The 13,290-nt window shown below is 35.8% G+C and overlaps 1 protein-coding gene and 1 non-coding gene across 3 annotated transcripts in view; one reads left to right on the top strand and one right to left on the bottom strand.

The window, feature by feature from the left end:
- Positions 1–3,847: 3,847 nt before the first annotated feature.
- LOC149063631 (coronin-2B-like) overlaps positions 3,848–13,290 on the bottom strand; it is a 34,001-nt gene continuing 24,558 nt past the window's right edge. Inside the window, exons 11-13 of one of the 2 annotated variants that reach the window (XM_089255920.1) lie at positions 9,869–10,050; positions 8,730–8,916; positions 3,848–5,202 (exon numbers count right to left, since the gene is read on the bottom strand). In XM_089255920.1, the coding sequence (XP_089112046.1) occupies positions 5,071–5,202; positions 8,730–8,916; positions 9,869–10,050 (501 nt within the window). In that variant the 3' untranslated portion in view covers positions 3,848–5,070. The remainder of the gene's footprint in view (positions 5,203–8,729; positions 8,917–9,868; positions 10,051–13,290) is intronic. The other variant, XM_089255919.1, reaches the window with a different exon arrangement.
- TRNAS-GGA (transfer RNA serine (anticodon GGA)) lies at positions 8,101–8,174 on the top strand. The gene has a single exon. It is a non-coding gene; the product is annotated as a tRNA-Ser (tRNA).

The raw sequence follows: 13,290 nt of genomic DNA, 5'->3' as shown, positions 1-13,290 counted from the left end.
GTCAACCTGGGAATCGATGTGAGTGTCCAACTAACTCTAAGTAGTTGAAAAACTTGTCAGTAGCTGTCACTTAACATGGTCTATGGCACCTGAGAAACTTGTTTTTCGCTCTCCTTTAAAATTTGTGATTTGGCACTTACTACAATTACCATTTCTGGTGTTCAATTCATGCACAGTGTTTTTTTAATTGCATCTAATTATATTTTTCATAAAAAAAAAGGTCTTAGAATGCTAATCTCTCTTTTCAGCGACACCTGGTTATAACAACAAAATTTCAGCATTATAATAAATATATATAATTAATAGCATTATAATTGCGTTTGATTGTAAGTCAAAAACAATAACTAATTTTTTTTTCAAACATACAGAAGCAAACCAGAAAGCTTTCTCTTTCGGTAACTACATTCATGGGTGTGATCAAAGTTCAGATATATACTTTGCGTTTTTCACTTGAAGATACTTGATTACCATCAAAAAGTAGCAATATTTTACTTTTTGTTTGAATAAATAAGCTGTCATGAATTTACATTCCCGTTTGATATTTTTCTGAATTCAGAAGTCATCACCATACGCATTGTCTCGAAATGGTGAATAAGAAGCTGCATAATGCATACGTTTCTTAAATGTCAAACTGGCCTAACATCGTTAGCTTACCTATTTTAGTTGGGTTATAATAAAGTGACTGCCTATTTATAATACTAAATACCATTTGAGTCTCTCCGTGGCGCTGCAAGGTGAAATAAGAAGGGAAACCCCCTCCCCTCGAACATATGACATGAAAACAAAGGAGATAAATGTGTGCTTTAATAAATGATAAAATGCTTGGTTATTCAAAAAGTAAATGGAACTTATAACACAAATAATAATAATATAATCTACAACTAAACAAACACAAAGACAATAAAATATTTACATAACTGATATGGTATAAAACAGTCTTCAGCTAATGAAGAGCATCTACTAAAAATTATAAATGAATCAAAAAGTTTATAATCTTTCAAAATTTAACCCGGGGTAATTAGTTTAAACTAAAACAATTCCTTCAAAGAATCATACCGACAATTTACCAAATTTTTACAATGTGGTTTAGAAGATTAAACATTAAATAAAAACTTCAGCACGTGTAATCACAAAATTTGTGTAATAGATCAGTGAAACCTCCATAAGCTCTCACTTCTGTTATGGCAAAAAGTGGGTGCAAAGGTTATTTGGCGAGAGCCAAAATGTTTCTCAGAAAAACAAAAGAAAGCACTGTAAACTGAACCCCCCCCCCACCCCATTCCAAGAAGTCTTCAACCTTTCAGGCATTGCAGGCCAAAAAAAAAAAATTCTAGTGAAGCCATAGGGCCAACAAGCCATACTCTAGAGAGAAACGATGTCACTCCATAGTTTATATGAAATACGAAAGCCAAAAAATTGATAACCAAGCCAAGGTCGAGATGTAGTTTGGAAAGAAAACTCTCATTCCTTTGTGGGGAATCGAACCACCAATCTCTCACTGTCCGGGTGAGTGTTCTAACCACTGAACTACAGAAAACAGAACTACAGCATTCATACATATGCTCTAAGGAAGGAAAATGTCTTTCCTCTGTAGTTCAATGGTTAGAACACTCGCCCGGACAGTGAAAGATTGGTGGTACGATTCCCCACAGAGTAATGTAAATTTTCTTCCCGAACTACATCTCAATCTCCGCTTGGTTATCCAGGCTTTCATATTTCGTAAGCCATACTCTGTTATCTAGATTCACACTGTGGTGTCTTAACGAGTTGACCAGATGGGACCCAAGGCACCTAATGAAACAAAGTCTTATATTATTGGAGAACTTTATGCACTCTGAGATAATTTTTTCACTGCATATCACAGAATTTTCATTAATTCTGAAATTGTTTTTCCTTCGATTCTGAAATGATTTCATCAAATATGAATATATTTCCATAAATTATTAAATTATTTTTTCATTAAATACTGGCTTTTTTGATGGGAGATTAAAACAACATCCTCAACAACTTTTCCCTCATCCCAGAGCATTGAGAATAATTCAGAAGTAACAAAACCTTGTGATAAAAGTAGATGAAAAGGTCACTTTTCTTTTTCAAAGAAACACATTGATGGAGTTTTATGAACAAAAATATTTGTCAGTTGATCCACAGAACAGGATCTAGCAGGTGTTACCAAGAAAAATTTTCTTTTCGCTCTCATAAATTATTTAGACAACTTAACTAGCAAAACCCTCCCTGTACTTAACATGCCTTATATATATTTTTTAGGTTCATAATAACTTTTCGATCAAAAATATGGACAAATAAATCTCACCGAGTTTGTATCAGAAGAAAATATTATTTACATAATATGTAGAAAAAAATTACAACAGAGGACCTGGTTATACCCTGTCCTGGTGTACCATAGAAATTTGAATAGTAATAGAAATGGCAATATCAAAGGCACTATCGCATCACCCATCATTTTAAAAATTTCATTTGAAAATTTTCTTTTTAAGTGTCTCAGTCAAGTTCGTTTGTCCTTGATGGATAGAATTTCTCAGGCATTCGAGGAAATGGCAGTGTCTCTCTGCAATATTTTCTTGTCGCAACTAAAAACAAAAAGTGTTTTTGATCAACAAGCAATCTTTCCTTTTATAAACCATATTAGCAGTCTAGTTGTTATCTCTCCAGTATGTCCTAACCTCACAAGGTTGCAGGCTTACTTCCCACAAAGGACAAAGCCCAGGCCATGTCTGGCTGCTACAATCTGGATGTCATGGCGTATAAGTGAGTTAGCTGGTGTGGGAGGGGGGGGGAGGGAAGGTCTCACAGACCAACACTTATTCAATTGTGAAGATAGCAAAGACAAACCAAGTTTTTTTTTTTGTGCCAGAACTACTTTACAGCACAACAACTATGGTTATATCGTCATACAGCAATTTACTACTGATCGAGTTGGAAGAAGACTGATCCTCAAAAATGAAGGCACCATCAATCGGTGGTCATCTTAGGTTCAGTAGGGAAAGAACTTGCTACCTATGTTTTTTCCCAGGATCAAACCCATGGACTTGACACTAGCTTTCATGGTGGTATGGTGGTAGATGAGCATCTTACCACTTTACCACTTAGGAACTTACATAAGTACTGAAAGATGAAGTGATAGTGGAAAATTACTCAATTATTTATGTCACAATACAACTATAGTGGAACAGTGTTAAGCCCTCAGATTTATTTCCAACCCCTATTATCACCAAAAATTTTCAGTAAACAATTCATCTATACATAAGTATTACACAGATTTAACCATGATTCAATTTGATGTCACATCTGTTAAAATCTGATCCAAATAACGGCAGAATTCTGAAAAATAAATTGTTGTTGAATCAGTGTTCAGCTGTATTACCATTGGATCCACTGTTTATAGTTGATTTAGAATGACACTGCTTTCTTTTATTTTGCACTAACTGCTCAGTGAGTGACTCCTACAACAATGTCTTATGCTACCATTTTTTTTTGAACCATCTCTCTCTATCACAATTGGAAGTTGTACCTGGATGTCAAGAAAAATCCTGAGAAGAACTGAGCAGCTATCAAACTTGTACGACTTCTGAATATATTTTTTGGCAAACAATTGACACATTTAAAAAGAAATACGATAAACATGTTGGGGTAAATCGAGAAGTTATCTATACTTAGAATAAGACAACCATAAGTATTCTTATGGGCATCGTATAATATTTTATCATGCATATATATTGTTTGTAATTGTAATTGCATTTTTAATTGGGTTGCTGTATTTTTGAAATATATGACATCAATATTTATTATGGGCATCTTTTTCTCAGCCACATCGTTGGGCATTTTGCCTGTTGTGGCATTGTATTTGTATGGTAGTCAAATATCTTATTTAACCTGGGCATCAAATGAAAGGTCAGCCAGATTATAAAAAGATTCATTTTATGCATCTACCCACCGCAAGCTAATATGAAATGTTCAGGACAATTCCATGTACCAAACTGAGGATTTTTCTCATAAAGAAGAGATAAAATATATATAAATACTGTCATGATTTCAATAAAAATGTGAATATGGTCACTTCAAAGCAAATTACTGGTAATGTACACTACTATAGTTCATTTACATTTGATTGGAGAAAAAGTTTCCTTATAATGCACATAACTTCAAATTTCTATGCCCAGGTAACTGTGGTATAACGGGTCCTACTGTATTTGAAAATAATAGACTTGCAGAGCAGCTATTAATTTACTAATGGGTGTTGCAATTACATGAATTAAAATATAAGTATTAAGTGATGAAAAAAAATTCATTGAAATATTCAAAAATATTTAACAGCCTCAATTTAAAAAAAACAAACATAAGAAGAGTATCACATAATATGGTCCCACATAACGGAAAAAAGTATAATAAAAGCATACAAATGCAATCTACAAAAAATAAAAGAAAACTCATAAAAATTTTCACACACAAGTATAAACACAAAGAAAAAAAAATTTGACAGAACAAACTTGCAATGAGTACGTATAAAATGCCACAATTAAAACTGAAAATAGTATTTAAAAAAAACCAATGAGGGAAAAACAGAAGACAAGTTTCTATCAGCTATTAGCTACCTCCACACAGCTGCCATTTTTCTAACTACATTCCTTTGTGTATAACAACACAGGTACTTGTGTAACAGTATCTCCATTAGAGATAAAGGTAAGACATACAAGAAGAGTTAATCCAATTTTTTTTAATAGTAAAATGATTGAGATTTCCAAATTTAATAATAAAATCGATGAGTACAACTCTCCCCCCCCCCCCACCCCAATAACTGGCCTACTCGATAAATATGAATATTACGAGGTCTCATCACAGCAAACACTTCATAATGCCTAACGCTTTGTCCATAAATTGCGCGAAATATTACATTCCTAAGCAGTGTTAGGATTTTTTTACGACCAACTACAAGCTTGTCTTTAAAAAAAACTGTGCAAGTCAAGGCCACAAACTTTTTCGAAGCATTGAGAGAAAGAGAAAATTGTGCAGAAATCACAAGAGAGAAAATAATGAAGATACGTCTGGTGATTACATATCTCTGTTATTTTCCACAACTCTTGCAAGCTTTTCTTCGAGTTCAGCGATTTTCTTGTCTTTCATCTCCAGTTGTTTCTTTAGAATGCTGATTTCACATACCTGTTCCTGAAATGCTTTTTCCAGCTAGAGGAAGTGGGAACATCAATTAATACTTTTTGATCCAACAGCAAACCATCAAAAAAATTCTGAACATTTCATAGACATTTGAAAAACAACTTGGCACTTTCATGACACATCATTTTTTCTTTAAGAACATTCAAATCCACAGAAAATTCTTAACATGTTCTTAAGACATTAATTTTTTCCCCTTTTTACTGGTTTAGGCATTTTGGCTCTACAATGAAGAGATATCTTAAAAATTTTATGGTCAGAATCCACACACAAATAAAACCATTGAAAGGATTTGGGTTTTATTTTTGGTCACCTGGGGAGTTTGCCTTTGTATTAGCTGAACGCAAATGGTCTTTGTATACAAATTGGGGTGCCGTCTATTGCTGTTGAAAACCCAGTCTTGGCCAAGGTTTATATAGTCTCCCCAAGCTCACAATATAGGTGGTGTGTTCCTTCCACTGTTGATGAGGAAATCTTGGCCAGTTCTGGGGAAATACCCCTTGGGAAAATTTAATTTGGAATTGTGTGTTGCTTTTTTGAAAACAGACTTATATCCTCAGCTTGGGTAGATGTCATAGACCTCAGCAAAGAAAGGTTTTTGAACACAATAGATGGCACTGCAATTTGCATTGAAAGACCACTCAGGCTCATCTAATACAAAGGCAAACTCCCTAGATGACCAAAAGTGAACATGACTATTCCCTAAATGGTTTTACTTGTGTGTGGTTTCTGGCCACAAGGTTCTGAAGACGGATCTTCATTGTAGAATCGAAATGCGTAAACAAGTAAAAAAGAAAAAAAATTCATTTGCCTAACACAAAGCAGACAGTTCCTATTTTTTAAATAAAGTATTCAAATGGGTCTACAATAATTAGTACCAACAAAATTTACCCTATGAGCTTGACAATGTTTTTGTAAGTTTTAAACGATTTAAGAAATGTCTTACAGGTAACACATAACACAAAGCCCACACAAATCCATTCATATGTTCTGGCCACTGGTCAAAAAAAAAAAAAAGGTGGCAAGGGCAATAGAAAAAAGAAACCACCATACGTTGTGCAAAAGTTGAGTCTGGTGTTAACTTGTAAAGTTATGTGAGCATTAAATCAGTATGACATCATATGTTTGGAAAGAAGAATCCTTGATAAGAAGCGTTAAGTATGCAGGGCCACAACTAAGGAGGAGTAGGTGGGTCTGGCACTCTAGGCATAGACCATAGGGGCGGGAGGTGCAAATTTCAACCTTTAAACTCTCCTGCAGAATTAAAAGGAGGCACCAAAATATGTGATTTCCCCAGCTGACTAAGCATCTAGCTGCTGCTCTGCCAGTGGGCTGCAATGTCTGTATTGCACCATGAACAAAACAAACACTAAGGAATGTTGAGGGTGAGTGACGTGTTGTTGGACATTACAGCCCTTCTCCCATATGCCCCAGTAAACAACCAATATTCTCACATAGTTTTTGCAGGGAAGTTTTCGAAAATAATAACATTCTGACCTGTTAGCTAATGACTTTCATTTGTTTCATCATCTAACTGAAATGTTTAGGAACCAACCATGCCCTTACCCTACACGCTGCAGCAGGGCCCCTGGGATGGGATCCTTGATGGATTCTAGGCTAGATTTTCCAGGGCTCCTGTATAGTGAAGTTATAGTGCAGAAAAGCAAAAAAATTTAAGAATTGTCTCCCTAGCCTGAGCCCTGACCTTGGGGGCCCAACTTCCATCCTTTTAGATGTTTTTCAGGGTAACACAGAAGGACCAATTCCTCATTGTGATGAGATTTTACCCCAACGCAGACACTCATAACTGTGGTATGTGCATTTCATCATCAGGGGCTGTAAAAGCCAGACATAGCTTAGGCTCTGCCTGACTTTACAGTTGGCTTATTGTAAGAGGCTAGTCACTTTTGATCAACCCTCATAAAGAAATTATTGTATTTTAATATTTTATGAATACTAACATTTTTGAAAAATAAAATTTTTATGAATATTACACTGTATTTTTTATTGTACGGTATTTTACAGAATGATCACAGAGATGAGTGTTTAGTTTATTGGGGCAAGTATTGCAGCAATGTATGATTTCACGTCTTTTATTAGGATTATTTTGTTCAGAGCCTAACCACCCTTCATTGTTTCTGTTAGAACAGTGGATTTTAGCAGGAAAGCATTTTTAAGGTGTGAGATAGAAAAAAAATTATAACATGTGGACTGATTATTCAGGAAGATCAAAATGAAAAAAAAATTCAATTCTTTGAATAATATGAGTGATATTGACATTTTCACACATGGTTTTTAAATTTCCACTCACAGGAGAAATGTGTTGCACAAAATTTTATTGCTTCCAGCTTGAAAGGTTAAAACCTTTCAAGACCTTAAACCTTTCAAGACTTTTAAACCTTTCAGACCTTACACTTCCAAATGAGACTTTTGAAAATCTGATTTTCAAAAGTCTCATTTAGAACAATTTTTGTGAGCCCAGTTGAGACCATTTTCAAAACTGGAGAAGACAGCTTTGCAAACACTTTTTTACCATTCTCTACCATCTCCCTTTGCAAAATATGGTTTTCGTCACTTTTGCTGATGGAAACCAGAAATCACTTGAATGTAAGTGATAATATGCAAGTAACTCCCTTTCAAAGAAAGAATTTCAATTTCACAATATTTATTATTATGAAAAAGCAGCAAAATAGACATGTACAGTAATTTAAATTTTGTTGCATTGATTTACCTCTGTCTTCTTTTTTTCCAATAAATTAATTTTGCAATTATCTTCAAAGTAAAAAATTTTTACAACAATTAATTAGCAGAAAATTAATACAAAGGATTTAACAACTGGCTGGTCCGGCCGTCCATGTACGGTCCCTTTCAGTGTATACTGAGCTCCAAGGAAAGATTGAGAGATTCTGTGCCTCTGTAGTCTAGTGGTCTAGGGCGTTCACCCGGAAAGTGAAAGGACGTGGGTTCGATTCCCCGCAGGGGCAGTTGAATTTTCTCTCTTTCCAAAATATATCTTCGCAACAGCCAGTTGTTGAATCCTTCATATGGTAGCGGAGAGTGACATCATCCTTGCAGAAAATTAATGTAATTAACTGCAAAAAATTGAATTTTCAACAAATAAACAACACATAACTCAAGGGGTGTGAGAAGTTAAATTGAATCGCATTGGGGGTGGGGAAAGAAAAAAATGTTAAAAACTACTGTTTTGGAATTACAAAGAGCTTTCTATTTAAATAGACCTGTCAAGAAAAGTTACATAAATTTGTAAGAAATTTCTTCTCGATCGGTCAACCAGAATTCACATGTAATGCAGATAATTTGAGCTGCCATCCAATTACATTTTTTCTACTTACGGTCAGCTAACACAACCAATCAAGTTTTGCTCCAAGCCTTTTTAAAAAAGATTTTTCCTAAATAATATCAATTGTTTATTAACATGTTTATTTATACGGGGAGGGGGGGAATGTTCCATTAGCATCAGCCCTGGTTTTATCTATGTGAAATTCAAAATTCTACTGAATTAGTCAATTCCTACTTACATCTTTAGACTGTAGTGGTGAATCAATATCAGAATCACTTGAAGTGCCGCCATCTTTAATAGTTACAAATGTTGCCACAGGCAGTGTGTGGTGGCTTATAACATCTGTTCTAGGATTGCTTGAAATCACAGGTGAAATTTCCTCTGACCATGGAAATTTCTGGCGGTTTATAATGTTCTGGTTTGAGCTGTTGAAGAAAATTAGATAATTGATAGAATACAAAAATAAGAAAATATCTCACACATTGATAATTAAAATATTATGATATCATGTACAGCAAAAACTTCCATCTCTGAAACAAATATGAGACTGGACCCATTTCAAGTAAGATTCCACTATGAGGAATGCTTGACAAATTGGATGTTTTTGACAAGATAAATGTTTTATAGACAGGCCGACATGACTGCTGACCGCCCAGAGAGACCATCTTGGGATGGTTTGCACTCTTTCCCAAAGGAATGTTCGGTTTTGGAGAGCCTGATATCAGACTCAAAATGTTTTACAGTTGACACTCGTTATAACAACCTCAGTCGTTCCATGGGAAATGGTCACATACAGGTGTTTATCAGACCTTGCCATTTCAAACAGATGAGAGAGAGATTCAAAACTCTTCAATATCAAAGTTTGTTATATTGGATGAAAAATAACGTGATGAATAGTAAAATATTTGGGACATCATACCAATCATTATAAAGGAACAGTCACAATAATGCAAGGTCCTTATAACAAATGTTGACTGTATTAAACTCTACTATCTCTCTTATGGGTTCAAAATCAACTCGTTTATGTGTCTACTGACATGGGTACATTTATATATTCATAAACTGTAAAAATATACTAATGGCAGATTTTGGGATGTTTCAAAGACAACAAAAGGGTTAATGGTGGGGAGAGAAAGACTATACAAATACAAAGGCCACAACAGACAAAATGCCCAATAAGGTCGCTGAAAAAAAAATGCCCATAAAAAACATGGATGTAAAATATATATCTAAACTATATCAAAAATACAGCAACCCAATAAGAGCAATAAAAAACAAATAATCATGAAAAAATATAAGTACGAAAAAAATATAAATAATCTTATAAAGATGTAATATTATTTTGGGACCAATGTATAAAAATTAAATAATTCGTACCAATTCTCATTGCGGTTCACAGTATTGTTATTTCCATTGACCTTAGCCAGCTGTCTGTAGTCCACCTTGTTATCTCCTGAAATAAATATGAACTTCTGTTCATTGTTCCTGTCAGCAGTAAGCAGGCATTGCTGGTCTGGTTTGTAAAGAACAGGCTTGTTGGTTTTGGCACCAGCACCAGTCTAAAAGAAAAAACCACATACCTGCATTTGCATATTAATTTTACATATTAAAGAACATAAGGTTTCATGATCAAAATGCCTCACAGCAAATTTTTAACAGCCATACGATACAAATTGGGTGGGGGGGGGGGGGGTGCCAATTTTTTATTTATTTACCAAAAAAAAAAAAGAATCTCAACTAGGCAATAACTGAATGAGAGAGAGAGAGAGAATCAAGGCGAACATGTTAAATAAAAACAAGCAGCACAATAAAAATATACACGTACAATAACTAATAATAAAATGAAATGAATACAGCTAAAGTTCCATAACTTTCAGAACATTTGCAATATTGTGATACACAGTGGAACTTTGGTTTACAATTATAATTTGTTCCATAAATGCCCTCATAATTTGTAAACACTTGTATGTCAAATCCAATTCTTCCTGATAGGAAACAACTCAACTCAAATGATTCCTTCTGTGACAGTCTCCCTCACAACAGCCAAGATTTTTTTTTTTCAAAGATATAATGTAGTTTAATTTATTTCAAAATTATCTTTTTCACTTATTTTATATTGAAGGCTTGAGTGTTTCTGGAATGGTACAAAAGAGAGAGAACACAGGGTCTTACTTCAGTTTGAAATTTGCACTAGCATTAACACACAACAAGAGGGTGGGACAGTCTTTAATGGGCTTGTGTTTTAGACTTTTCTGTAGCCAGTGACATCTTAACAGATGGAAACCAATCAAACATGGACCCTTAACCAGTCATCTGAACAGTTAATTTCTCTGTGTGCTACCTGAGCCCCGCTGTGTCCCTTTTTATGCAGATGCATGTACATTCAACCCTTTTCTTCCTTTTTCTCAAAAGTTTGAAGCTAATAAAATATATTTTTTGATTGAATTTTTTTATGAATACATTAGAACTGAGTTTCCTTCCTTCCAAAAGAAAACAGTCAGTTAACCAACCTCTTTGGAGGATGTCTGACACTTGAAGGTCTTCAAATTGATGCTGACGGTTTCACCTTTGCACATCGGTTGTCTTCGTTCTTCTTCAATCCACTCTCTGCATCTGCCTGCTCTGTAGCTGAAACAACATAGATAGAAGTCGTCTCACTATCCTCTTTAGTGCCTCCTTGTTTTGTGACATCTGGTGATGGCATGGCTTCACCATGGTGTAGCTGATCCATGTGCCTGAAGAGAGAACCAGAAGGTGTTTCAAGATGCACTATGGATCTACCCATAGTACCTACAACAGTTCCTTTAATACAATGAAGTCCTCTGCCGAAGTTCCTGGCCCACACCTCATCTCCTGGATGAAAACTTTTTGCAGGACTAGGATCACCTGGAACTGGAATATAGTTTTCCTCTGGTCGAATCAAGTCCAAACAAGATCTCAACTGCCTTCCATACATGGTCATCGCTGGAACAACACTTGAAGAAGCAAGAGGTGTTCTGCGTAAGTCGAAGAGTACTCTTTTCAACCTCTCTTTGAAAGAACCAAATTTATTCTTTGCTAACCCAGCCTTGACAGTTTTCACTGCTCGTTCAGCCAATCCCTTTGAGTTCGGATGGTAAGGGGCTGTACGAATATGTGCAATACCGCGACTGTTGTATCTGGCAACAGGATGTAAAAAGAGTCAAGACAGTCAAGTATGTGTGTTTGCGTCTTTTTTCAGTCCCAGTCGCATTGCTGGTTGTTGCATTGTGCTATCCACACACAATTGTTTCAGACAACGCAACAATTTTTGTCAGTGACCAGTTCAAATCTTATTGTGTTAAAAATGAAATCTTTCAGAAGCTTATTGCACCTGGACACCCTGCAACTAATGGCTTGGCCGAGTAAAATATACAGACATTGAAAAATCGATTGAAAATAATGTCTAAAGAGCCAAATTCAATGCATGCAAAAGTGAGAGAAATAGTTTTTCGATATCGAGCCACTCCATTGTCAAATGGTAAAACTCCGGCTGAAATGTATTTGCAATGCAATATCTGTATTCAGTTTGATGCTTATCGACCCAGAGAACACACAATCAAGTCTAGACAATTAGGTGTGGGAGACAGAATACAAGCCCGATGTTATATCAACAATCGAACTGTATGGAAACTTGGTACTGTCATTCAAAAATTTGGAAAGCTTCACTATCAAGTGAAGTTGGATGATGGTTATTCTTTCAAAAGACACATTGATCAATTGAGAAGAACAGAGGTTCTGAAAAAGTTAGTCTCATTCTTACCAACTACCAAATTTAAATGACAGTAGCAGCTAAAGAAGTTGAGAGCACAGTAATCGCTTCTATCCACTTCGAAGCTGCATCTATGACAATGAGAAGTGTATGGCCTTCCACCAGACCAGCATGATCAATATGTATTCTGTCCCATGGAACTGTGGTCACTGGCCAAGAAACATGCTTGGCAAGAGGCATGGATGCATTTTCTTGACATCACACACACGAGCAAACAAGAGACTATGTCATTATCAATTCTCGGCCACCACACACTTGAACGTGACATAGCTTTGACCGCCGACATTCCTTGGTGGCTACCATGAAGGCGATCATCCAAGATGAATAGCCTGAAGCGCCGAGGTATAAAAACTCTAGTTCCACGTAATATCACACCTCGGTCTACAGAGAGTTCATGTCGGCTGAGCCAAAATGGATGTAACTCTTCTCTAGGTACTGACTTAACTTGGTTTACATTTCCAGCTAAGTGCAAGTAAAGATGATAGACCTAAAGGCCTGATCCAATTTCGACCTGCAAGGCTTACTGAACCGTCCTGTACCACTGGTAGAGGTAGCTTCACAAAGTTCGATTGATCCCCAGAGACCTTCACTTGCATCACCTCTAACATCTTGATTGGATGTTTTGTAAATGACTGCAGTCGAATTTCTATTTTTTCTAGCTTCGGAAAAACGTTCTTGTACTTAAGGTACACTGCCACAGGAATTAATGGAAATGGTGCTCCTGAGTCGACGTCCAGTGATTTCTTTCCCTTCGATATAGCAACACACCCATAATGGTGGTGGAGCTTGTCCCACAGGATCAAGATGAAGCAAACTAATTTCTGATGACCTCAGTAGGAGAACACAGTCCCTTTCTCGATGATTCAGATTGCAACTTGTTAACTATAAGGGTATTGTTTTCGATTCCGATCGACATACCCGTTATGAGAGGCCCGATTTTCTTGCAACCGAAGCAAATTGAACTTTTGAACAGACAGATGTTAGACAAATGTCACAGATCTCCACAATG

Source organism: Pholcus phalangioides, unplaced genomic scaffold, assembly GCF_987345545.1.
Source record: "Pholcus phalangioides strain wild (caught in Gottingen) unplaced genomic scaffold, Ppha-v1.0 ptg000172l_1, whole genome shotgun sequence".
In the NCBI taxonomy this organism is placed as follows: domain Eukaryota; kingdom Metazoa; phylum Arthropoda; class Arachnida; order Araneae; family Pholcidae; genus Pholcus; species Pholcus phalangioides.
Note: the sequence above shows the minus strand (reverse complement) of the source record. Positions and strands in the feature narration are given on the sequence as shown.